The sequence below is a fragment of the Bufo bufo genome, chromosome 6 (assembly GCF_905171765.1).
Source record: "Bufo bufo chromosome 6, aBufBuf1.1, whole genome shotgun sequence".
Classification (NCBI taxonomy): Eukaryota; Metazoa; Chordata; class Amphibia; order Anura; family Bufonidae; genus Bufo; species Bufo bufo.
Genome location: NC_053394.1, coordinates 88386422 through 88414181, shown reverse-complemented (window position 1 = coordinate 88414181; position 27760 = coordinate 88386422). Strand labels below are relative to the sequence as shown.

Below are 27760 nucleotides of genomic sequence, written 5' to 3'. Positions count from 1 at the left end.
TGATAGCAGTAGGTAAGGGCCTGGGAAAGCAGGACAAAATTAATTTTGTGGAGCTTTTATTTTCAGGACTAATTTGAATATGAACATTTATACGGCAAAGCTCTGCTGCTGCAAGTGCACAAAAGGTGGTGCATCACTGTGAAGTGCTCTCACAGTCTCTCCTCTCTGCTTTGAATGCCAGCTTTAGCATCCAACCACAAGACTACTATAGGTGTCACTCATAGCACAGGGGAAGGGTTATAAATCAGCTCAATGCCAAGATTGACACCTGCGACTCAGCCGACTCTAAACTCCTATCACTCTCTTCCTCCTTTGGCCTCTCACAGTGGTCTTCCGCTCTCACCCACAGAGATGGTCGCACTCTGGATTTGATCTTTATCCGCCTCTGCTCTCTATCTAACCTTTCTAATTCTCCTCTCCCCCTATCCGACCACAACCTACTCACCTTCTCTTTATTGGTCTCTTCTGCTGCTCCCCCAGTCCACGCACTAGCACACCCCCACAGGAACCTCAAACATCTCGACTTTCACTTGCTTTCTGACTCTGTTCTCCCACTCTCTGCCGTTCCTCCAAGACCCAGACGCTGCCACCACCCTATATAACACCACAATAAGTTCAGCTCTGAACACCCCCCTCACACACAACAAAATCCGAAAAATCAACAGACAACCCCGGCACACCAACCTGACCAAAAAACTCAGACAAGCTTCCAGGGCTGCTGAGCGGCCATGGAAAAATAATCCCATTCTAAAGATCAATTCACCACATACTGTACAAGCAATCCCTCCTCATATTCAAATCCTCACTCGCTGATGCAAAACAGGCTTACTTCTCATCTCTCATATCTTCCCTGGCCCACAGCCCTAAACAACTTTTTAAGAATTTTAACTCCCTTCTCTGTTCCCCCAGTGCCCCCACCCTCTTCTCTTATCTCAGCTGAAGACTTTGCCACATCTTCAAACAAAAGATAGTCAGCACCAGAGAAAGCTTCAGTACACAGTCCCCACAGACCCTCCACACAACTGCTCAGTCCTCTTCTCCCAAAACCCACTTCTCCACCATTAAAGAAGAAAAACTCTCCACTCTACTCTCCAGATCCCATCCCACCTCATCCCTAACCTCACCACAGTGTTTATCCCAGCCCTAACTCATCTCTTCAAACTATCACTAACCTCTGGTGTCTTCCCCTCTGCTTTTAAACATGCTACCATTACACTCATCCTCAAAAAGCCTTCACTTGACCTAGTTATCGCCCCATATCACTTCTTCCGCATGCCTCAAAGCTACTTGAACAACATGTCCATTCGGAACTGTCCTCTCACCTTTCCTCCTGTTCCCTCCTTGACCGGCTACAATATGGCTTCTGACCCCATCACTCGACTGAGACTGCCCTTACCAAAGTCACCAATGACCTACTAACAGCCAAAACAAAAAAAAAACATTACTCTGTCCTCCTTCTCCTTGACCTGTCCTCTGCCTTTGACATTGTCAACCACTCCCTTCTGTTGCAAACTCTCATCTCTTGCCATCATTGACCTAGCCCTCTCCTGGATCACATCATACCTCATAGACCGTACGTTTAGCGTCTCTCACTCTCACACCACCTCCTTGTCTCATTCCCTCTCTGTTGGTGTCCCACAAGGCTCTGTCCTAGGACCCCTGCTCTTCTCTATTTACACATTTGGCCTAAAACATCTCATAGAGTCCCATGGCTTTCAGTATCACTCTTATGCTGACGACACACAAATCTACCTCTCTGGTCCAGACATCACCACCTTATTATCCAGAATCCCACAATGTCTATCTGCTATATCATCCTTCTTCTCCTCTCGCTTTCTAAAACTTAACATGTATAAAACAAAATTCATCATCTTTCCCCCATCTTGTTCAACCCCCCCCCCCCCCCCCAACAGACCTATCTATCACGATCAATGGCTGCACACTCTCCCCGGTCAACCAAGTCTGCTGCCTTGGAGTGACCTTGGATTCTGCCCTCTCCTTCCAACCGCACATCCAAGCCCTTTCCACCTCCTGCCGCCTCCAACTCAAAAACATCTCCCGCATCCGTGCTTTGCTTAACTTTGAATCTGCGAAAATGCTTGTACTGTACATGCCCTCATCATCTCCCGCCTAGACTACTGCAACACTCTCCTCTGTGGCCTTCCATCTAGCACACTCGCACATCTCCAATCTATCCTCAACTCTGCTGCCTGACTTATACACCTCTCACCCTGTTACTCCTCTGTCTCTCCCTTCACTGGCTCCTCATTGCCCAGCGAATTCAGTTCAAAATACTAAAAAATACATACAAGGCTGTCCACAACCTATCCCGTCCCTACATCTCTGCGCTACTTTCCCGATACATCCCCACGCGCAATCTCCGATCCTCACAAGACCTCCTTCTCTCCTCTCCTCTTATAACCTCTTCCCATAATCGCCTCCAAGATTTCTCCCGTGCATCCCCCACACTCGCTACCCCAACATATCAGACTCTCATCTACAGTGGAATCCTTCAAAAGAAACCTGAAAACCCACCTCTTCAGACAAGCCTACAACCAGTGACCCTGCTGCCTCTATACCGCCATGACCAGCCTCACCCTCACCTACTGTGTCCTTCACCCATACCATGTAGATTGTAAGCCTATGAAAATGGATGGTGAAATGAATGGTGCTTTAATAATAAATAATAATAATAATAATAATAAGTTAGTGTAAGTACAATTGCCTACGACTCTTTCATCATTTAGGATTCATAGTCTGACTTCATGTTTAATCCTCTTTGTCCCTCTATAACTTGACTCTTAATGACCTGCTATACTGTTGGGGTTGCTAATCATCAGTATGTAAATATATCTCTTCATTATTTTAATGACTTTATTTCTCATCTCATCTTTCAGTTCTTCAAGCGGATTAAACCAAATCTTTTCATTAATCCTTTCTCTTGTTCTGATCCTTTGTCCTAATAAGTTGTTTGATAATTTTTGTTTAAGATGAATTGAGACTTTATGTTCTTTGGTATAAATTATATTCACTGCACAAAAAATGACTCATAGCTATGTTCCTTATAATGCATTATGCAACAAAATTTATATAATCCTAATTATACTGTTGCAATCATTTCATGGTGGTCTGCTAAAATGCTCCACTCCATTTCCATTGTAACTTTCAGTTGGTAGACAATTTTAATTTTCCATGTCGGATGGAGTCAAAAAATACAGGGACAGTATTAGTTAAATAGTGACCTGACCCTCTATCGATGCCCCCCATTATGTTGAATGATATAGTACTGTATACAAATAATGCATTCATACAATGCAAGAAATAACACTAACACAGCCCAATCTAAAAACCAGGAAATATAGCTAGATCACACTGGAGCAGTATTTCCACCGATAGTACCAGTACTATGATGACCATTGGCACCTGTTTTCAGTAATGACAAGTAATGTGCTCTGTGATATAGGTTGCATGACCCTAAAGTCAGGCATGTTAACATCTCATATAGTCTGAATGAATCTAAAATTCTTAATCTCTGAATCTGGGACATTTATGGCATATATACCTCTGCCACCAGCTCCCATTTAAAGAACAATGCTATATCTTCTGGTCACTATAGCTAGAGGTAATAAAAATAGAACAGAATTATGGATCATAAAACTGAGACATTTATTTCGGATTCACAACATTTGCATAAATGACTGATAGATGCAGGTCCCACCTCAGGACTCACTCCTATCTTGAGAATGGGGCCCCATCTCATGGCAGAAATGAATGGAGAGATGGTCACACAAGTGTGGCTCTCTCCAATGCAGTTCTCTCCAATCACATCAGCGGGAGGTCGGATAATCATGCTTGCTTATTTTTGGTTCTCTCATTGAATCAAATGGAGGGAAGACACCTTTAAGTATTTTCAAGTTTTCTAATCCATAATTTTGTTCTGTTTTCTTTATTTCCTCTTGCTATTTATATCTTCATAACATTATAAGAATCACTCTGTTGAGATCAAGTAAATCTGCCCCAGGAAGTATAGCATGAATCCAGAATCACCAGTATTCTATCTGGGTCTTCTGGCTTTCCGACTAACTATCCATACCTTCTGTGATTATATTGCTTGACACTTGACCTCTGCCTTTTCCACAAAGCCTTCCACTGATAATTATCTTTTTTTCATCTTTCGGTTCAGCTGACAAAATTCAAATTTTTTGGGGGCTTAAAAACACCATTCCTGACTGGACTAGGGTGATTGAAAAGTTCCTCAGGAATAGACTTTTAGGAATTCTTTAAAATCATCCACGGCCATTATTATCTCTCATATCTCATATTGGGGTGTTCCCATCTGGGACATAAATGGCATAGAGGTAGGATATGCCAAACATTTTCAATAGATGTGGGTCCCTAATCTTCGACTCACTTCTACCAAAATGCTGGCATGAATGTAGAGCAAGCCACACATGTTCTATCTCCTTTTCATAGCTCGCCTATTTTTGGAAGTCCCATAGCTGTAAATGGAGGGTTGGCTTTGCATTGGCAGCATGCTTTACATTCACTGCTATGGGACTTCTGAAAATAGTTGAGCATGCTTGTTCCTATATTTTAGGAAGTCCCTTAGCATTGAACAGAGACAATGCTTTGATTGTGTAGAATGCTCTCTGTTCACAGTGGGACCTCATTCTTGAAACTGGAGTCGGCCCAAAAGGTGGGACATGGACCACTTGGTTATTTGTAGCAAATACTATGAATATGCCAGAGACGTCTCAAATGAAACAACCTCTTTAAGGGCCTTTTACACAAGACAATGCACAGGCAATTATTGGGAATAACCCAAACATTTCTAATAATTGTCTGATTGTGAGCAGAGGTGATAGCCACATTTATATGCAACATTCTGTATGAGGACAAGTGATCACTACTGCAGGCGTTCATTGACATATATATTCATTGTTTCTTGGCAGCAGATCCCTCTTTACATAGGATGAAACAATACACATATTCCTGGTTGCCAAATCAAGGATGCTTTAACCCAATGAATGAGTGTTTACACAGAGCAATTATTGCGAATGACAGTTCTTTCCTCATCATCATTCCAATAATCTGCCTATGTAAAAGAGTCTTCACGCATCTGCGGTTCTGATGACCTAGTAATTGTTTGCATACATACGTGTGACTATTACCATCATTTACATTCTGCTACAGGTTTAGAGGCACTTTAAACTGTATGATAACTTTTTAGTCACTTCTAACAAGTGCAAGAAGCTTGCAACTCTTTCAGGATAAAGTGATTTTGAGAAAAACAAATAAAAGTTTGCTGTTTTGTCTAAATCGAAGTGAAAAAGATCACTCCTGTAGGCTGTAGCTAACAATTTTTTCCAAACATTGTCATTTTTTCCCATCTCCATTCCCCAATATTTCACATCTTGCAAATCATAGCTAGTATTTATATCTGTGAGTGGGATGTTGCTTTTGCAGCAAATCTGTTTTGTTAAAAAATAAGCAGATAGCTAAACCAGAGCCAGGCAACAATAACTCTTATCAGTGAACAATGCAGCACTGATCACATCAGGACAAAGAAATATGTTAATTTACAGGAAGAATCTGGTCTTTTTCTTACATTTCTATGCTTATTTTAACACTGATGTACATGTGTTATTTACACAGAACAAAAATATAAACACAACACTTTCGGTTTTGCTCCCATTTTGAATGAGCCGAACTCAAAGATCTGAAACATTTTCTACATACACAAAAGACCCATTACTCTCAAATATTGTTCACAAATCTGTCAAAATCTGTGGTAGTGAGCACTTCTCCTTTGCAGAGATAATCCATCCCACCTCACAGGTGTGGCATATCAAGGTGGTGATTAGACAGCATGAATATTGCCCAGGTGTGCCTTAGATTGCCCACAATAGAAGGTGACTCTAAAATGTGCAGTTTGATCACATAGCACAATGCCACAGATGTCGCAATGTTTGAGGGAGCGTGCAATTGGCATGCTGACTGCAGTAATGTCTACCAGAGCTGTTGCCCGTGCAATGAATGTTGATTTCAGAGAATTTGGCAGTACATCCAGCCGGCCTCACAACCGCAGACCACGTGTAACCACACCAGCCCAGGACCTTCACATCCAGCATGTTCACCTCCATAATCGTCTGAGACCAGCCACACGGACAGCTGCAGCAACAATTGGTTTGCATAACCAAAGAATTTCTGCACAAACTGTCAGAAACCATCTCAGGGAAGCTCATATGCATGCTCGTCATCCTCATCGGGGTCTGGACCTGACTGTAGTTCGTCGTCATAGCTGACGCCAGTGCTTCCCATTTACTGCTGCAGTCCTGGGCTCTGTCTTTATGGGTGCTGTTGTTCTGGGATCCACTCCACAGTTTCTCAGCCCTGTCCACAGCATGCTTGCTGTTTTTTTTCTGCAGCATTTCCTTAAGAGCCAACGCGCTTCACTTCCTGGGCTTTATGGTATAGGTCATGTGACCTTGCTGACGAATCTTAACCCTCCTTCGCATATATAAGTGGCTCAGCCCCCTTCCCAGATGCCTCAATGTCTAGATACTTGTGTCCTGCTAAGGTTCCTGATTCTTGCCAATGTTCCTGTGTTCCTGACTCATATTTGTATTCCTGGACTCTGCTACCTGTTAGATCCCTGCCTGTTTACCTTGACTCTCCTGTTGCCGACCTAGATTGCCTGACCTGTACCTGTGCCACCTGCCCTGACAATTTGCCTGTCTGACTACCCCTCTGTCTCATCCTTTGGTCCTGCACCTCTGGTACCTATCTCAGGTACCTCCTGGTCCGCCTGGACCAGCTGCCTCATGTGCCTATCCTCTTCATGAGGTAGCGACCTGGTGTTCCCCTCGGGAAAGTCTATCCCCTACCATCTGGGGTATTGTGAAGATCCAGGGGTTCACTTAGACAATGCCCTTAGAGGAGGTAGGACATGTGGCACAGTGGGTTCACACCCACTGGTTAGTGACAATGGGTCACTTGGAATAATAATAATAATAATAATAATAATAATACTAATAATAATAAAAAAGACACAATATAATTTAGCTGTGCCACCATGGCCTGGGAAGGTCGTCCTAGTATATAGATGGCTTAGTAAAATATAGATAGATACATATGGAGTAAATTAAGGTTACTTCGCATAGGCCAACTTTGCAGCCAATTTTTAAAAGCAAACCTTTCATTCCCAATAATTGCTTGCTCATCAGAGGAGATGGAATGTGCATTTACATGCAGTAATCATCTTCTCTATATATCGGAGATTAATCAGTAGTGTGATCACTCGTCCCCATACAGATTCATTGTTTTGGTCAGAAGATCACTGTTTGTCCAGAATAATCTGCTGCTCAGAAACAACGATTTTAGTGTCTGCATAAATGATTCTTTCAAGATATATGTGCATGTTCATTGGGTCATCAGTGGCACCTTTCCATAAGGCAATTATCAGGAACAAGCATTCCTAGGAATCAGGCGCCTTTAGAAAGAGTCTCTGGTAGCAAAATGTAGATCCTAGAGCAGGGCTGGCCTTTGGTGTTCAGGTGCCCTGTGCGAGCTAATCTTGTTACATCCCCCCGGTTCACCTAAACATACACAAAGAGGAAAACAATCTTTGTAACAAACAGTTTTTTTTAAATTACAGATAATTTAAGTGCAAGTGCAAAGAAAGTACAATCATACCCAGTGTCACCCAGAGCCAGTCCCCTTCCCCCCTTAATCATACCCTGTCACCTTTACCCAGTCCCCTGCCCCCCTTAAATTAGACCCTGCCCCCCTTAAATTAAGGGTGACAGACACTGGGTATGATAAAGGGGGCAGGGGACTGGCTTTGGCTGACACTGGGCATGATTAAGAAGGGCAGGGGACTAGGTAAAGGTGACAGGGTATGATTAAGGGGGGCAGGAGACTTGCCATGGGTGACACTGGGTATGATTAAGGGGGGCAGGGGACTGAGCAAAGGTGACAGGGTATGATTAAGGGGGGCAGGAGACTGGCTATGGGTGACACTGGGTATGATTAAGGCCCTTAATCATACCCAGTGTCACCCATAGCCAGTCTCCTGCCCCCCTTAATCATACCCTGTCACCTTTGCCCAGTCCCCTTCCCCCCTTAATCATACCCAGTGTCACCCAGAGCCAGTCCCCTGCCCTTCTTAATCATACCCAGTGTCACCCTTACCCAGTCTCCTGCCCCCTCAATTAGACCCTGCCCCCTTAATCATTCCCAGTGTCACTCATAGCCAGTCCCCTGCCCCCCTTAATCATACCCTGTCACCTTTACCCATTCTCCTGCCCCCCTTAATCATACCCAGTGTCAACCAAAGCCAGTCCCCTGCCCCCTTAATCATACCCAGTGTCTGTCACCCTTATCCAGTCCACTGCCCCCTAAATCATACCTAGTGTCTGTCACCCTTATCCAGCCCCCTGCCCCCCTTAATTAGACCCTGCCCCCATTTAATGAAAGATATTTGGTAAAAAACAAACAAAAAAAAAACAATAAGAACAGGTACTCACTATTTGAAGTCTTCTGCTCCCTCCCTGTCTGCAGAGCACCGGACTCCGCCCTCACACATTGAGCGGATCCTTCCGCGGCTCTCTGTGAAGGCGCAGCACTTGGACGCTGCGCCTGCGCCCCTAAGCTCCTCCTCCACGGTCCTGAACCTGACCCGGCAGCTGCAGCGGCTCAGCTCACCAGGCTCGCCTCACACAATCTCGGGCCGGCCTGCTGTAAGAGACCGACTGCGAGCTGTGTCGGCCGCTGGGCGCCCCTGTTGCCATGGCGCCCTGTGCGTCCGCACAGCTCGCACACCCCAAAGACCGGCCCTGTCCTTGAGAATAGAACACTATAAAATAGAATTTCTGAAATAATAAAAATGAATTTCATTTACTGTAAAGTTGGAATTTGCCATCAGGAAGTTGTTCAAGACAAATCGCCACTTGTATTTGATTACACTGCTGCAACTAAGAATCATGTCATGGTAACAATATGCCTATGCCCGAATTTTATGCCTCCAAATATGACAGCCAAATTGAATATAATGCAAATTTGATTCTTGTAACAGTTAATAACTTGACTTGTATTCTTTCTTTTTTAGACAAAAGACCCTCAACTCTACCTGTATTTAACAGACTACAGTACAGTTTTCTCGGTAACACAAACTGGAATTACTCGGCATATCACTTTGCTTCAGCCAGTTGACCGTGAACGTCAGCAGCTTTACAAATTTTCAGTGAGTAGAGTTATATTATAAATACTTATGAATTGACAAATCTAATGCCATGCAGGCGGCTGCACTGAGCACTGCAGCTTAATCCCAGACAGGTAAATGAGATTGGGTTAAAAGTGCAAGGTGCCGCCACACACATGTATACAATACAGAAACTGTGAAATCCTCCACCCATCAAACATTGATGGCCTATCCTCCCTTAATGTTCTCCTTTCCTTTGTCTCACATTAAAACTGAGAGAGATATAAAGGACTCTTCCCTATGTGTACCAGGAGCTCTGTCATGTCGTCCTTACATCTCCTCCTCACTGTTTGTGTCTGGCTATAAGACAAATGGCTGAAGTAGGATCTCCCTTCTCCCCTGACCTGTCTGCAGAAGGAAAAATAATATTGTCAATCCCACCTCTCATCCGATCTCCAGCTGAAAATGAACGAGATTAGCACAACAGTTCACAGATTAATGCACCCCTGTTGCCAGAGAGTTAGTGGCTGTTATACACATTCTTTTAACCAGAGCAGGGGAGAAGGAGAGGAGACGTAAAAATAAAGAAGCTCTTTTGATCCCAGCAGAAACTAGACTGAGCAGGCAGCGATGAAGCTGTTGGACGAGGATCAGTTAGGAAGAGACGCATGGAAGGCATAATAGAACTTGTAGTAAACAGACTCTCTAGTGCAATTACTTGTGTTTCTTCCTTATTCCTCCCACAATCTCTCTTTTTAGCAGACAGTAAAAGGGACTGAGAAAGTTGCAGGTACGTCTGCAAAACTTGAAGCATTGTAAACACTTCCTGTGACCAGTTGTCACAGGAAATCTTAGGTGAAAAGTGTGTAGTGGGACAACCCCTTTATTCTTGATAAACTTTTTTAATCAGGCTACACAGTAAGTTTACTCTGCAACTTTATCTGAAGAAAAGAATTGCCTTGTGATGGTTAATCCATTGAACAAGTTAGAATGTAATAATATGTAATTTGTACTAGATTTCTGAAGAAACGTCATTGATCCATGTATTTATTCTAATTGCATATTTGGAGTTGGAAAAAAATTCTGCAAACTGAAGATATAACGAAATTTGCTCATCTCCAGCACTGATCATAAATATGAAACTTTTGTCAAGACAATTTTTGGCAATTGTTGTGGACAATCTCTCATTCCTGAACATTACTTCTAGAGATTGATATTTAAAGGTTTTTGGGCCTTTATTTTAAATAAAATCTGTTCTTTCTAGATAGAGAGGGGGATTTTTCCACATATTAGAAAAAAAGGTAGTTTTTCATTTAAATAGTTTATATAGTATGAGAATCAGAATAAAATATGGAAGTGTTTTTTACTATCTAGTAATTCTGTGTGTCATTCTCTGTTTGTTCAGATTCATATGAAATTGTGTCAAAATCCAAATATCTTTTATAAACTTAGTTGGAGGCAAGACATGATGGAGTATTATTACAGAGTCGCCTGTGTATACCTGATTTATAGTGATTCGTAACAAATTAATTCATAACAAATCAAATTTCTTGTCGAACTTCGGCAAAGCTGCCGAATTGAGTTTTTCAAAACTTTGTTCAACTCTACTTTCAACCACCACAAGTGGAGCCTATGCTGGACTGGCTTTATGTTGGATGTTGACCTCTGCAGTACCTTCTATTCCTATCCCTCATATGGTGTACAGTCATAAGTTGTAAAAATAGACATATGATGATATTTAGTATAGGCATCTAGTTTCCCTTATATGAGCTAATTTCCAAGCTTTTTAACAGAAACAGGAACGTTCCCATACAGATACATCATAAAGTTAATTAGTACAGCATTTTAAAACTAGTTCTAAAATTGTTTTCTATAACAAATGAGTGCAATTTACAGTATAGCTCACTACATTCTAAAAATGTTTATAATCAAGTCATTATTTACTAGGACATTGACAAATATTCACAAAAGATTGTGGTTACATTATTTTACAGTTAAATTATAGGAAGTTTTTATTCCTGAAGAAATGCACAGAAAAATCACCAATTTCATGTTATGACTTATTTAGGCCTCTTTCACACTACCGTTTTTTTTTTCCGTTTTGCGGGCCGTTTTTGCGTTCCGTATACGGTCCGTATATGGATCCATTCATTTCAATGGTTCCGCAAAAAAAACGGAATGTGTTCCGTATGCATTCCGTTTCCGTATTTCCGTTTTTCTGTTCCGTTGAAAGATAGAACATGTCCTATATTTGGCCGCAAATCACGTTCCGTGGCTCCATTCAAGTCAATGGGTCCGCAAAAAAAACGGAACACATATGGAAATGCATCCGTATGTCTTCCGTTTCCGTTCCGTTTTTTTCTAAAACCATCTATTAAAAATGTTATGCCCAGCCCAATTTTCTCTATGTAATTACTGTATGCTGTATATGCCATACGGAAAAACGGAACGGAAAACACTGAAATCGACATACTGTAGTGTGAAAGAGGCTTAAAACTGACTGACTTCTCAATATTGACACTGCAACACCAAGAAGAACAAGTTGTAATATTACGCAAGTCGAGGAAGTAGCAGGTTTTGCTAAGAGCTACAGATGATACATTTTCAAGCGCCTATCTTCAATCTATGGCAAGTGGGAGGGACATAAATGCCAGATTAAAAGCACTGTTTATAATCACATGGAAACTAAAAAATCTGCTCAAGTTATGTGGTATAATTGTGTGATGCCTCCTGTTCATCGATGTGTCAGTTATCGCCACTAGCTTTAAAGTGAGAGGGACAGAATCCTTGAAATAAGAGACCTTGGTTTATCACTCTGGCAGACTGCTGTGCTTCTAGGCAGAGATGTCAGCACTGATCAACATTGTGTGTCCCAGTGGTTGAGATGAACTGGACGAACTGGAAGGACAGGAAAAGGTGCAAAGAGGTGAACCTCTGCATGGACGAATCGTTTGATTGGCACATTCTATATTGCAAGGGAAATTGGATGTCACATTTCAACCCTAGGGCAGCAAACAGGGTTTATACAATCAGAAGGCATTTGCATGACATTGGGCTATGAGCCAGATGTCCAGCTATAGGTGTTCAAGGTGCATAGTAAGATGGCTGGAATAGAGTTCTGTCCTCTTCACTGATGAGTCCTGCTTTTTTCTTGTACACAATAATAACCGGATATTAGTCTGCAGATGATTTAGGCATTGCTATGAAGAGGCCTTCATAAAGTAATATCATACTAGTCTCGGGAGTGGGGTGGCATAATTGTACAAAAATGTTTCAGAGACCCAAAAGTCCTTGTAATGACTATTGTGTGCGACAATAGCAAACAGGGTTTATACAATCAGAAGGCATTTGCAAACAGGGTTTATACAATCAGAAGGCATTTGCATGACATTGGGCTATGAGCCAGATGTCCAGCTATAGGTGTTCAAGGTGCATAGTAAGATGGCTGGAATAGAGTTCTGTCCTCTTCACTGATGAGTCCTGCTTTTTTCTTGTACACAATAATAACCGGATATTAGTCTGCAGATGATTTAGGCATTGCTATGAAGAGGCCTTCATAAAGTAATATCATACTAGTCTCGGGAGTGGGGTGGCATAATTGTACAAAAATGTTTCAGAGACCCAAAAGTCCTTGTAATGACTATTGTGTGCGACAATAGCAAACAGGGTTTATACAATCAGAAGGCATTTGCAAACAGGGTTTATACAATCAGAAGGCATTTGCATGACATTGGGCTATGAGCCAGATGTCCAGCTATAGGTGTTCAAGGTGCATAGTAAGATGGCTGGAATAGAGTTCTGTCCTCTTCACTGATGAGTCCTGCTTTTTTCTTGTACACAATAATAACCAGATATTAGTCTGCAGATGATTTAGGCATTGCTATGAAGAGGCCTTCATAAGGTAACATCATACTAGTCTCGGGAGTGGGGTGGCAAAATTGTACAAAAATGTTTCAGAGACCCAAAAGTCCTTGTAATGACTATTGTGTGCGACAGTAGCAATATTTGTTTGTAGCGCAACCTGCGCTAAATTGCTCAGTGTTAGAGAGAACTGTGCATAGGAAGGGATAGACAGGGTAGGGAGTGTAATGGGAAGATTTTAAAAAAAAAAGTCCTTTTATGGACTATTGTGTGTGACAGCAGCTATATATATTTTTTGCGCATCCTGCGCTAAATACCGTGTAATAGGCCGCTGCGCCTATTACATGCATCCCTAAAATATCAGTGTACTGACGATGTCAGCTATGGACGGTTAAATTATCCACGCCACATCTCTTGTTTAAAGTGTGCGGATGCCTAAAATATCAATGACATCCAGTGCACTTTTTCCGTAGACGATGTCCGCTGCCGACAGTTAAATTATCCGCGCCACATCTCCTGTTTAAAGTATGCACATCCCTAAAATATCAGTGACATCCAGAGTACTTTTTCCGTAGACACTGCAAACAGTAACATTACCTGTGGTACCTGTCCTATTCAATGTTTCCTCATCAAAAATACCTTTGTAAAAAAATTGGTGCATACACTTCCAAATCCTACGCTATCTTACGTGTGACATACTTTCAAGCATATATATCACATTTAAAATTAAGAAGGCGAGCAGTAAGGGACGGGGAAGTGTCCGTGATTCTGATGGTGCATGCAGAGGCCGTGGCCCTGGGCGAGGAGAACCTGTGTCTGCTGCCAGAGCACAAGAAAAACAATCATCCACGATACCTAGCTTCATGTCCCAGTTTGAAGGGTGGCGCAGGACAACGCTAGCTAAGTCAGCCCAGTGCGAACAGGTGGTCGGTTGGATTGCAGCAGATAATGCTTCCAATCAGTTAAGCACCACCCTGTCTTCCATAAAGTCCAGTCTCAGTAGCCAGGACTCTGGTCAACACAATCCTCACCCTGATCCTCCTTCCTGCCACCATGTAAAGTCTGGCCAAACAAGTGATCCCACACTTGGATATTCTGAGGACCTCTTTTCATTGCCATTACTTGATTTGGCCCTCTCGCCAAGCACGCTTGAAGAGGGACATGAGATCTTGTGCCTGATTCCCAACCTCTTGAGCCTCCACAGTCACAAGAACATGATGGTGGGGAATGGCAATTAGTGTTTAATGAGGTGGATGATGATGAGACACAGTTGCCAATGAGTCATCCGCATTTATTGTCTCAAGAGGTTGATGAAGAGGATGAGACACAGTTTTCAATCACTGAGGTTGTTGTTAGGTCAACAAATCAGGAGGATGATCAGAGTAAGGAAGTGGAAGAGGAGGTGGTGGGCGATGAGGTCACTGACACAACCTGGGAAGGTGGAATGCCGAGCGAGGACAGCAGTACAGAGGGGGAGGGATCTGCAGCACCGCAACAGGCTGGAAGAGGGAGTGGGGTGCCAAAAGGGAGATGGCGGGCCACACCAAAAAGGCTCGCAACTGTTCCACGGAGCACTCCCTTGCGGAAATCCCCCTTGCCAAGGGGTGGGTGTTCCGCAGTAGTGGTGGAGTGCCCTGGCTCCTGCTCATCGCCTAGGAGAATGTAGTCCTCGGTCTCCTCTCCCCATCTACGGACAACACCAGATATCCCCGAAAAGTTTAAAGCCTGTTCTTCTTGCTCCTCCTTCTCTCTCCAGGCACCATCCTTCTCTGACTCCTCTTCAGACTCCTGCTGACTTGTCTCAGATTGAGTAGCCCCCCCCTGGGGATTAATTGTGACTTCCTCATCTTCCATCTCCTGTTCCTCGATGGCTTGATCAATGACACGATGCAATGCACGCTCCAGAAGGCGTAGGTACGATGTCACTGATGACACCCTGGCTGCGACTTACCAGTTTTGTGATTTTATCAAATGGCCGCAGAAGTCTGCATTTGTCACGCATGAGCAGCCACTGGCGCGGTGAAAAGAAACCAAGCTCCCCAGAACTTGTCCTGCTGCAGAGTTTGAACAGTTAGTCATTAACGTCATGTTGCTGCTGGAGCAGCCTATCAAGTATATACAAGGTGGAGTTCCAGTGTGTTGGACAGTCACAAATCAGACGTCTGATGGGCAGGTGGTGTCGCAGCTAAGCATCAGCAATTTGAGCCATGGCCGTGTAAGATCTTCTAAAATTGCCAGAGATTTTCCTGGCCTGCAGCAAGATGTCCTGGACACCTGGTTATTTGACAACGAATCGCTGCTCGGCTAAGTTTAGGATGTTTTCCATGCACGGCACGTGTTTTATTTTGCCCTGTTTCAGTGCGCTCAGCAGATTGGCACCAACTGTTAAATTGAGCGGGGTTAGCCACTGATCGGACTGTGACCGCAGAGCTGAAAGCAGTGCAGAACCGCTGTGGATCTTGGCTTCCAGGCACAACAGCCGCAGAACAGCATGGCAACGTCTCACCTGGCCCATAAAATAGGTTCTGGGGAGATTGGGCTGTGCAGCAGAAGAGGCGGTAGCAATGGAAAAGGAGGAGTGAGCCGAGGAGGAGACGGAGGATGGAGTAGGAGGAGGAAAAGAAGAGACGAGCCTACATGCAATCCGTGGCAGCAACACCAAATCCACATGGGTGCAACGGGTTGCATGCTTGACGGCTGTCAGAAGATTCACCCAGTGGGCAGTAAACGTTATGTACCTTCCCTGCCTGTGTTTGCTAGACCACGTGTCTGTGTTCAGATGTATCTTGGAACCGACACTGTGTGCCAGAGATGCATTCACTTGCCGCTTAAAGTGGCTATATAGCTCTGGGATGCCCTTCTGGGATAAATATTTCCTTTCACTGACCTTCCATTGCGGTGTGCCAATGGCCACAAATTTTCTAAAGTCCTCCGAGTCCACTAGTTTATATGACAGTAGTTGGCCGGGTAGCAGTTCCGACAAACCAGCGGTTAGCTATTGGGCAAGAGGGTTATCCGGCGTCATCAACTTTTCATGTTCGAACATTTGGGCCATGAAAGCCTGCCTTTTGCCAGATGAATGCGATGAAGGCACGGTGGAAGGTGGAGTGGAGGACAAATGGGAGGAGAAGGAGAAGAGGCAGGACATGGAGCGCTGTGAGTGTGGCTTTGTGGGGTCTGACGGTGTTGCTCCCACTAAGCTCGTGATGGGAGGCCAGGTGCCTTCTTAAGGCAGTTGTTCCTAGGTGAGTGTTAGGCTTACCGCGACTTATGCATTGACAGCACAGGCTGCAGATGGCAACACTATTGTCAGCAGCTGACACGTAAAAAATTCCGACACTACAGAGCCATATGCCAGCGTCCTGGGAGCACCAGATGTGACATGTGTGTGTGCATGGTGGATGGCTCGCTCTAGATACATTTGCAGTCTGCTTGTTGTTTCCTGTGCACTGCAAGTCCTGCCTGCTTCTCCTCCTTCTACCCCCTATCTGCTGCTTTGTCTGTCCCTCTGAACTCTCCTCCTCTTCCTCTCTTGTGGGCAGGCACCCACGTGACATCCATCGAACATGTCATCATCGTCCCCTTCACCACAACTGACATTAGAGATCTCGGAGTAGGCAGCAACACCAGGGACCTCCGTCCTTGTGCTGATCTGAGTACTGTCGTTAGACTGCTGGGTGGCTGCAGTTGCTACCTCCTCTTCCTGATCCGATGCCCAGAATTGCTGCTCATCGGTAAGGTCAGGGAATGCATGAGAAAATAATTCCTCTGACTTGACTGGAGGGGCTATGGTGGTGGTGGTGGTGTCTTTGGGGGTGCACACAGTAGAAAGTGAGGAGGGTGCAGATACAGAGGAGGAGGAGGGTGCAGAGGCGGAAGGCTGAGTGAGCCACTCAACCAACTCTGGTGCATCTTGACATAATCGTGCGCACCTTCTCCAACTTCCCACTTAGGCTCCGGCCTGGTGCACCTGCCCGACCCCTAACGCCCCTATGGAATGGCCTGCCTCTTCCTCTGCCTGTCGTTTTCAAAATGACCCTCTGACAAAGTCCATATAGAAGAGCAGTATTTCTGGAAGCAGGAATATTGCAAGCCTCAATCAATATTTTGTGGAAGCTGGTATATCAATCCCCTCTATCAGTATTTTGTGGAAACAGGTATATAGAAACGCTTAATGAGTCATTGCTGGAAGCAGGTATATCAAACCCCTTAATCAATATTTGGTGGAAGCCGGTATATCAATCCCCTCTATCAGTATTTTGTGGAAACAGGTATATAGAAACGCTTAATGAGTATTTGCTGGAAGCAGGTATATCAAACCCCTTAATCAATATTTGATGGAAGCCAGTGTATCGCAGGCCTCAATCAATATTTGGTGGAAGCTAGTATATCAATACCCTCTATCAGTATTTTGTGGAAATGGGTATATAGAACCACTTAATCAGTATTTGTTGGAAGCTGGTATATCAAACCCCTTAATCAATATTTGGTGGAAGCTGGTGTATCGCAGGCCTCAATTAATATTTGGTGGAAGCCGTTATATCAATCCCCTATATCAGTATTTTATGGAAACAGGTATGTAGAACCTCTTAATGAGTATTTGCTGGAAGCCTATATATCAAACCCCTTAATCAATATTTGGTGGAAGCCGGTGTATCGCAGGCCTCAATTACTATTTGGTGGAAGCCGGTATATCAATCCTCTCTATCAGTATTTTGTGGAAGCAGGTACATAGAACCCCTTAATGACTATTTGTTGGAAGCTGGTATATCAAACCACTTAATCAATATTTGGTAGAAGATGGTGTATCGCAGGCCTCAATCATTGATTGATGGAAGCCGTTATATCAATCCCCTATTATCAGTATTTTGTGGAAACAGGTATACAGAACCCCTTAATGAGTATTATGTGGAAGCAGGTATATAAAACCCCTTAATCAATATTTGGTGGAAGCTGGGGTATTGCAGACCTCACTCAATATTTGGTGGAAGCCGTTATATCAATCTCCTCTATCAGTATCTTGTAGAAACAGGAATATAGAACCCATTAATGAGTATTTGCTAGAAGCTGGTAAATCAAACCCCTTAATCTATATTTGGTGGAAGCCGGTGTATCGCAGGCCTCAATCAATATTTGGTGGAAGCCGAAATATCTATCCTCTCTATCATTTTTTTGTGGAATCCGGTGTATCACACCCCTCAATCAATATTTTGTGGAAGCTGGTGTATCACACCCCACAATCAATATGTTATGGAAGCTGGTGTATCACATCCCTCAATCAGTATTTTGTGGAAGGGGGCATATCAAACCCCTTAGGGCTCTTTCACACCTGCGTTATTGTCTTCCGGCATAGAGTTCCGTCGTCGGGGCTCTATGCCGGAAGAATCCTGATCAGGATTATCCTAATGCATTCTGAATGGAGAGTAATCCGTTCAGGATGCATCAGGATGTCTTCAGTTCCGGTACGGAACGTTTGTTGGCCGGAGAAAATACCGCAGCATGCTGCGCTTTTTGCTCCGGCCAAAAATCCGGAACACTTGCCGCAAGGCCGGATCCGGAATTAATGCCCATTGAAAGGCATTGATCCGGATCCGGCCTTAAGCTAAACGTCGTTTCGGCGCATTGCCGGAGCCGACATTTAGCTTTTTCAGAGTGGTTACCATGGCTGCCGGGACGCTAAAGTCCTGACAGCCATGGTAAGTGTAGCGGGGAGCGGGGGAGCAGTGTACTTACCGTCCGTGCGGCTCCCGGGGCGCTCCAGAGTGACGTCAGGGCGCCCCAAGCGCATGGATCACGTGATCGCATGGATCACGTCATCCATGCGCATGGGGCGCTCTGACGTCATTCTGGAGCGCCCCGGGAGCCGCACGGACTGTAAGTATACCGCTCCCCCGCTCCCCGCTCCTACTATGGCAACCAGGACTTTAATAGCGTCCTGGGTGCCATAGTAACACTGAAAGCATTTGGAAGACGGTTCCGTCTTCAAATGCTTTCAGTACACTTGCGTTTTTCCGGATCCGGCAGGCACCTCCGGCAACGGAAGTGCATGCCGGATCCCAACAACGCAAGTGTGAAAGAGGCCTTAATCAGTATTTTGCGGAAGTAGGTATATCGCACCCCTTAATCAGTTTTTGGGGGCAACAGGTATATCACACCTGTTGCAATTACTTATTCCAATAGCGTTTGTCCCTCTATCTAGCTGCAGTATCTCAGCAGAACCGCACACAACTGCTGCACAATACAAATGCACTATAATATCCTTTCTATGTTAGAAGGTATATTATAGGTATATCACACCCCTCAATCAGTTATTTTTTTGGGTGGGGGGGGCAACAGCTATATCACACCAGTTGCAATTAGCTACTTCAAATCGCGTTTGTCACTTTATCTAGCTGTGGTATCTCAGCAGAACCGCACACAACTGCTGCATAATACAAATGCACTATAATATACTATAATATACTTTCTATGTTAGAAGGTATAATTTAGTTATATCACACCCCTCACAATTTTTTTTTTCGGGGGGGCAACAGGTATATAACACCAGTTGCAATTAATTATTCCAATAGCATTTATCCCTCTATCTAGCTGCAGTATCGCAGCAGAACCGCACACAACTGCTGCACAATACAAATGCACTATAATATAATTTCTATGTTAGAAGGTATATTATAGGTATATCACACCCTTCCATCAGTTTTTTTTTTGGGGGGGTGCAACAGGTATATCATACGAGTTGCAATTAGTTATTCCAATAACTTGATATGAGCAAAATTCGCAGCGAAACGAACGCCATCTCTACTCGCCACTCAACCTACATCCAGGCATGGTTTTGTCTGATAATGGTCGTAACTTGGTGGCGGCTTTGGAGCTCGGTAAGCTCAGACACATCCCATGCCTAGCCCACATCTTAAACTTAGTGGTTCAGCGGTTTCTTATAACCTACCCCAATTTGCCTGAGCTACTGGTGAAGGTGCACCGCATATGTGCACATTTTTCGCAAGTCATCGACAGCTTCAGCCAGTCTGTCAATGCTGCAGCAGCGCTTGAAATTGCCAGCTCACCGGCTGTTGTGTGACGTGAGCACGCGCTGGAACTCCACGTTCCACATGTTGGCCAGGCTTTGTGGGCAGCAGAGGGCAGTAGTGGAATACCAGCCACAACATGGTCGTCGCTTTTCCAGTCATCTTCCGCTATTCAGAAGCAAGGAGTGGGCATGGATGTCTGACATCTGTGAGGTTTTAAGAAACTTTGAGGAATTAACACAGATGGTGAGTGGCGATAACGCTATTATCAGCGTAACCATTCCACTTCTGTGTCTACTCAAATGCTCGCTGCTCACAATTAAGGACGGCACTTTGCATGTGGAAGAGGTGGAAATGGGGGAAGACATTACATTGGGTGATAGCCAGACCACCCTCAGTTCGTCTTCTCAGCGCAAATTGGATGATGAAGAGGAGGAGGAGGATGAGGAGGAGCAGGATACGGTTGCCACCGCTACAGAGGGTAGTACCCATGGAAGTTTAATTCTATCTGTACAGCGTGGGTGGGCAGAAGAGGAGGAAGAGGATGAGGAGATTGAGAGTGATCCTCGTGATGACGACAGCGAAGTCTTGCCTGTTGGCACTCTGGCACACATGGCTGACTTCATGTTAGACTGCCTTTCCCGCAACCCATGCGCTATATGCATTTTAGACAACACGGATTTCTGGTTGTTCACCCTTCTCGACCCCTGCTACAAAAATAACTTCTCATCTCTCATTTCTATGGTGCTCTGGTGGAGAAGATGAGTAACACGGTGCAATACCAGAAGATCCATGTAGAAAAATTGCTCACAAAAATTTCCATCTGACAATGCTAGTGCTAGAGTCCTTAGTTCCTTTGCCAACTGAGGAGGGGAGACAAGGGGAACACAGTGACACAGCAGTTCCAAATAGAGGCAGGGCAACACTCTCCAAAGTCTGGGACAGTTACATGACATTCTGCCAGCACGCTCACTCTGATGAGCGTCCTAGTGTCACAAGGAGAGAAAAATTTTGGAAGATGGTGAAGGAGTACATTGCAGACCGTGTCAGCATCCTCAATGATCCCTTAGTGCCTTACAACTACTGGGTGTCCAAGCTGGACACGTGGCACGAACTGGCACTCTACACCTTGGAGGTGCTGGCCTGCCCTGCCGCCAGCGTTTTGTCTGAGCGGGTATTTAGTGCTGCTGGTAGAATTATAACAGATAAGTGTATCTGCCTGCCAACTGAAAATGCTGACAGGCAAACTCTTATAAAAATGAACAAGGCCTGGATTGACCATTACTTTTCGACTCCACAAGAGTAAAGCTGATGAACATAAAAGCACTTTAAATGAATACACTTTATTTCCATGCACCACTTCCCCCTCATCCTCCTTCTCCTCTTCCATCATATCAAAACATGCTTTTTTGTCGCATATAATGCCCTCGCATATATGCCCTTTGCATAAAAATTTTTACAGGGTCAGCTCACCAGCAGGCCCTCACCTACAATGTTTTATAGGGTCAGCTCACCAGAAGACCCTCAGTTATAATTTTTTAAAGGGTCAGCTCACCAGCAGGCCCTCACATATAATGTTTGAAGGGATCAGCTCACCAGCAGGCCCTTGCATATAATTTTTTAGAGGGTCAGCTCACCAGCAGGCCTTCACCTACAATCTTTTACAGGGTCAGCTCACCAGCAGGCCTGCACCTAAAATCTTTTACAGGGTCAGCTCACCTGCAGGCCCGCACCTAAAATCTTTTACAGGGTCAGCTCACCTGCAGGCCCTCACCTAATTATACCTAATAGGTAATTTGCACGCATGCTGCCTTGCTTGGATGTTGTAGTTGTAGCTGTTTCTCAGACTCCCTCTCCGGAATCGAACCATGATTCCCCCATTACCCGTGGTCACCATGGTTTGCGCTGAAAATAACATTGAAAGTTGATAGGTCAGACATCCGAATGGATTGTCGCCATCACAGGGACGTGCCATTGGCCCTAGAGTATCTAGAGTCACCAAAGCGGCAGCAGGCCCTCGCCCATAATGTTTTAGATGGTCAGATCAGCAGGCCCTTGCTCCTAATGTTTTTGAGGGTCACCAGCAGGCCATCAATAATAATTCTTTAAGGCTGTGTATGATGCCCTCTTTTATGTGTAACAAAGGGTGTATTTGGCAGCCCTTTCACTTAGTGCATAGGCTTTATGAGTGTAGGAGTCCCACTACCTGAACAATTGTACCAAAATTTGAATGAGGCTCTCCTTTATGTGATATACAGTTTGTATCAGAGTGCCTCTTCATTGTAATTTTTGGCAGCACTTGTACTTTATATACAAGTAAATATACAGCATAGAATGTTTCCTAACAATTTTTTCTCTAAAATTAAAATTTTTTTGCTTATTATTGTTAGTCTGTAAAAGTGGCATACTACTCGGACAACATTATTCCCAGCAGTGACCTGAGAGTCCATTTAGGTGGTGTTTTCATCATTTTCTGACCTGCCTGGTTTAATGCTTGGGTTTTCCCATTGACTTCCATTATACTCAGGTGCTCGGTAGAGCACCCAAGCATCCCAATGTGTTCGGCCAGAGCACCCGAACACTTTGGTGCTTGATCAACACTACAGAAGATGCTTTTTATCACCAGTACTGAACACATTAGGTGGATGTTCTGAATTGGAACCAAAAGAACATCAGGGGGTGCCATGACAAGTTAAAAAATGCAATATTTACTGTAGACACAGGAGCATTTTTCTTTGTTCTCTGTGATCTAATTATTAATATTTATTTATGGCACCAGCCTTATAAAATATTTTAGCCTACACATCTAATATTTCCCTATCGCAAAAAAATTATCTAAATTTCTCTACTGCAGGTCGGTGAAACATGACTCAGATATAAACAAGTTTATATTTCTAAAGTCCTATGTGGTGTTCTAGTATTTAATATTAATGGCTGAAGTAAGTGGATCTTTCATTGTACCTTGTTTTAATTCTTGATACTGAATATAACATTACCCTTAAAATTATAGTTTCCAGATCTATAGTCAGAGACTTTCATGTTGGTTATTACTTTTAGTAATATAAATAATTTGTTTTTCCCCATCAGTGATCTACGTATATTGGTGTATTGACTTCACATTCTGATAAATGGGTAGCTGCTGGCACAAAAATCTTGCATAAGTGCAGTAAATCTGTATCATATTGTCATTTGATCAAAAGTGGAACCAAGAGAAATGACAAATCTTGTTATTTTAACCCATTTTTCCTTTAAACCACCTCATTTATATATTTCTTTATGATGTGTGTGGTTTTTTTTTTTAACAAATCGCTTGACAAATCACCTTTTTAAATGGCTACTCTTTTAGAATAGCTTCAATTCACACCATGTATTTTCATCCTGGTAAAAATTCCTGTTTATATAATTTGTGTACACAAATAATAATAATAATAATATTTTATTATCAAAAAGAATAGTATCAATAGTATCAGATATAAAAAAGAATAGTATGACAGGATATGACAGAAGACATATATTGAGACAATCTCTATTTTATCTGTCCTGTTAAAAAAATTTTTAACTTGATGGAAATTTATAAAACAGAGGCAAACAGACATAAGATACATACAAAAATGAAAAAACTGATTGTTACAATAAAGATCAGTGAAGGCCTGAACTCCACCCACACTACTGTCCCTATCTACTTACATCACCCGGTAAAGGCCCACAACTGGACAACAGTCCCTTGCTCACCAGGTGCAGAAGCTTACAATGGACAGTACAAAGGACCAAAATATTAAACATAATGACAGATACACAGAACGGATAACGGAAACGTTGAATCTGACCAAAATAATCAGAACCAAACCAACAGTGAGGACAATCAAAACTATTCAAGCCAAGGTCGATACCATGAGAATCCAAAATAAGCCAAATCAAAAACCAGAAATAAGAAACAAGCTAGAAATCATAACAGGAAGTCTTGTCAAATCCAAAAGTCAGGAAAAGAGGAAAAGGTCAGAAACAAGCTAAGGTACAATAATCCAGAGGATAATGCAAAATATCAGGATATTGTGGTTAAGGCACCTAATCACAGGCAACTGTGGCCAGCTCTGCCTGTTTAAATAGGGTGCTCCATAAGTCACATGGGATTCCTAAGTCACATGACACTATTATGTCATAAAGCCAGATGTCCCAACATAGCTCCTGATTGTCCAGAGCTTCTGCGCATGAAGGCCCTGCTTGATTACCCAGGAAAAAGAACACTGGCAGCACTGTCCGCCATGGAGTGTGTGTGCCGACAAAGGTAAGGACACAGCACAGATCTGTTTGGGAAAAAGAAAATTACCTGTGACAACTCATATATTGTAAAACTATAGCTACAACTCACAGCATGCTGAGAGAAGTATTCTATTTAGGCTGTATGTTAAAGAGAAGAATACATTAAATATATAAATATAGACTATAATAAAGACTTTAACTGTCTACAAGGAGTGAAAAGCAGTTATAGTTTTTTACATATGGGGTGTCACAGGTAGTAGACTAGAAAGTTGTCTAGAGGGAAGTAAATGGTCTCATTAGAGACAAGTGCAAAATGACACACTCCAAATGTTGAAGATTTCAGATGAAAAAGTTGCAACTAAAAGAAAGAAGTTTTTTTTTTAAATATTAGCTTGCAAAGTTCTGTTTTTATGATCTTACCAATTGCTAAAATGAAGGACATAAGTACCATATCCCCCTCCCCCACCCACAAGCAGCACAACCATGACAAGGAGGATTTTGATTAAAGCAGCAGTTCAGCATGCCTGGTGCCGATCCATTTAAGCTACTGTATAATGGAATGACTGGGAGGGGGGAGCAGTTATGTGCAGTGCTTGGATAAATGTTTTTGGCTGGAATACTCTTAGTATAATTAGTATTACTTTATATATTTTCTTTCATCAGAAGATGGCAGCCAATAAATTTACAGGGAGATTTATTAATACCTGTTGCAAAAGAAAAGTGAAGTAGTTGCCCACAGCAATCATATTTCCCCTCTCATTTTTTAGAATAAAAAAAAAGTGCTTCTGCATTGACCACTTCATCCAAGAAGACATTTTCGGATGGAGATAAGCACAGAAAAAGGGAGTATGACAGGTAGTTTTAACTTTCTTCATGTGGCAGATTAGGCAGGAGCAGGTAGGATGTGAATAATTTTATTGCGGCTAGTACTATGGACTTCATTTTTAGTTTTACTGTCTGTACAGAACAAGCATAAGTCTGTTACTTTGAGGAAACTGTCAAAAAGCTGTTTTTAGATCACTTATTTTTATGAATATTGATGAGTGAATTTATTCTATTAAAAAAACTATTCTGTCCCAAACTTTGCAAACATTTTAGTTGCATCTAAATCCTTACTTTAGAGTATTTCATTTGGGTGAATTTTGGGGAGAAGAAAGAGAAACAGAAAAAAATAAAAATAAAAAAGGTGAGAGACTAGAAAAACCCTAGCAGAGTACTAGGAGACCTCATAGTGTCAAACACAAATTTTGAGCGATTCACTAATTTATACTTATGAATCTAGGGCATTTAGTGTAAAATAGTGTCCTGCTGTGAAAACGATGTCCTGAAAATGATGGCCATATGAATAAGCCCATACATATTGAGTTGATACCTACTGAGTTGACTCAAGATAGTCCCAAGCCTCAAAATGACTTCCTCCACTGACTTCCTCTACTGGATGAATTTATGACACAACATTACTTGGAAACATATTGTCTATGGGAGCTGTAAAGCTTACATATCAAGGTGGTAGAATACATAGTAAAAACATTACCTTTCATTTTTAATATATTTCTAAAAAATTTGGGATTTAACAGTGTTAATGGTATTTTAGGGTCACCATTTTCATTTCTTTGTCTGAATGCTTTTGATATCTTGAAACCTCAGTAAAACTGAATTATTATATATTTTTTTTATAAATCAAATGGCATAGAAAAGATATGCAAGGGGAGATTTTGTATATGAAATGTTTTTCACTATTCATTTGTTCTGTAAAATATCAGCTATTGCTTTTAACTTCAATTTCATACAATGGAAAAGAAAAAAAATTCTTTCATCCAGTTAGCCTTCCTTTTTTAAGAATTTAAAGATGGAAAACATGTTATATACAGAATTGCATTTATAATGATTCTTGGTACTTTGCTTTTGATTTTCTTTTTTGGCTGTTCTCAGTTAAGTAGCAAAGCTCCAATATAGGAATAATAATAAAAAAGAATCTCTGGAATGTATATATTCAGCCTTTGGTAAAGTCGTCAGTATTGTTGTATGGCTGATAAGACATTTTTAGAATAACATTACCCCTCCCCTTGTCTTTTATATAATACAGATGGAAATGAAAGGCTCCATAATAATTAGTGTTGTTGTATTGCTATCAATGCACGTGTCACATAAATGCTAATACAGTGATTTATGCTTTAGCTATTACACTAAGGAGCCAATGCCTGCAGGGAAAATTAAAATTACTATCCCTCTTCATTTTCATATGCTGAGAAATCATTATACCTAGACAGATGAAGTTGCACTTCTGAGCTTGCCAGAAAGTAATGTCAAGTCTGTCAAATTCATATTAACTCCCAGAAAGTCTAGTAAGTGAATCGAAATTTTAAAAATGTCTAAAATTGTGTACTTTGGCTTGGAATATAATCGGACAGCTTCTGATATATTGGATGAAAAAAAACCAGCTTCAATCACAAATAATATTGTTTTTTTCATCAAGTTTCTGAGAAAATCTTGGCTCTGAATATGAATGATATATATAATGAAAGAAAACAAAATAAAATTGATAATAAAGGGACTCGGCCATGCATAGACAAGCTTTATTTGTCACAGGAGGCTAATTCTGAATGAAAGTAGCTTATCAAATGCACTGAGGTGTCTATATTGGAGAGAAATGCTAAGGAGCATTGCCAGAAATGTGTCAGCTTAAAATAACACAGTATGACTAGTAATTGGGTCTCACAATTAACACTTATATTTTAGGCCTCATAAAATGATGAACCAATTTGGCCAAGATGAAATACAGTAATCTATCTATCTATATCAAAACGTCTGGGCAGCACTGCAAACAATAGTAGAACAAAGCTTCTGGTGAAATAAACACATATCTATTTTTGGGAAGTGCTGTGGAATTTCCTTTTTCTTCAATCTATCTATCTATCTATCTATCTATCTATGAAGAAATTGGCCCATCTGGGAAATCCTGTGTTGTCACATCTGTGTGGTTAGGGTCATTGTCTTATTTTAAGGAAGATCTTTTATCAAGTTTTAGACCCAGAGCACACTGGATCAGGTTTTCATTAAGAATATCTCTGTACTTTGTTCCATTCAACTTTCCCTAAACTCTAGCCCATCTCCCTGTCCCAGCCACTGAAAATCAGCCCATAGCATGATGTTGCCACTACCATGCTTCATTATACAGATAGTACAGATATAGATAATTTCAATATTGGTTTCATCAGACCAGATCTTGCTTCTCAAAGTCTGAGAGTCCTTTATGTGCTTTTTTGCAAAGATTCATGTGTATTTCACTCAGGAGAGGCTTCTTTCTGACCACTTTGCCATAAAGCCTAGATTGGTGGAGTGCTGTAGTGATGATTGACCTTCTCGAAGTTTCTACCATTTGCACACAGGATCTTTGGAGCTCTAGGAAGAG

At 42.4% G+C, this 27760-nt stretch overlaps 1 protein-coding gene across 1 annotated transcript in view; it reads left to right on the top strand.

Annotated features, from left to right (window-relative positions):
- PCDH15 (protocadherin related 15) overlaps positions 1–27760 on the top strand; it is a 1608479-nt gene that overhangs the window by 642295 nt on the left and 938424 nt on the right. The window contains exon 11 of the mRNA XM_040438316.1: positions 9110–9244. Coding sequence (XP_040294250.1) covers positions 9110–9244 — 135 coding nt within the window. The remainder of the gene's footprint in view (positions 1–9109; positions 9245–27760) is intronic.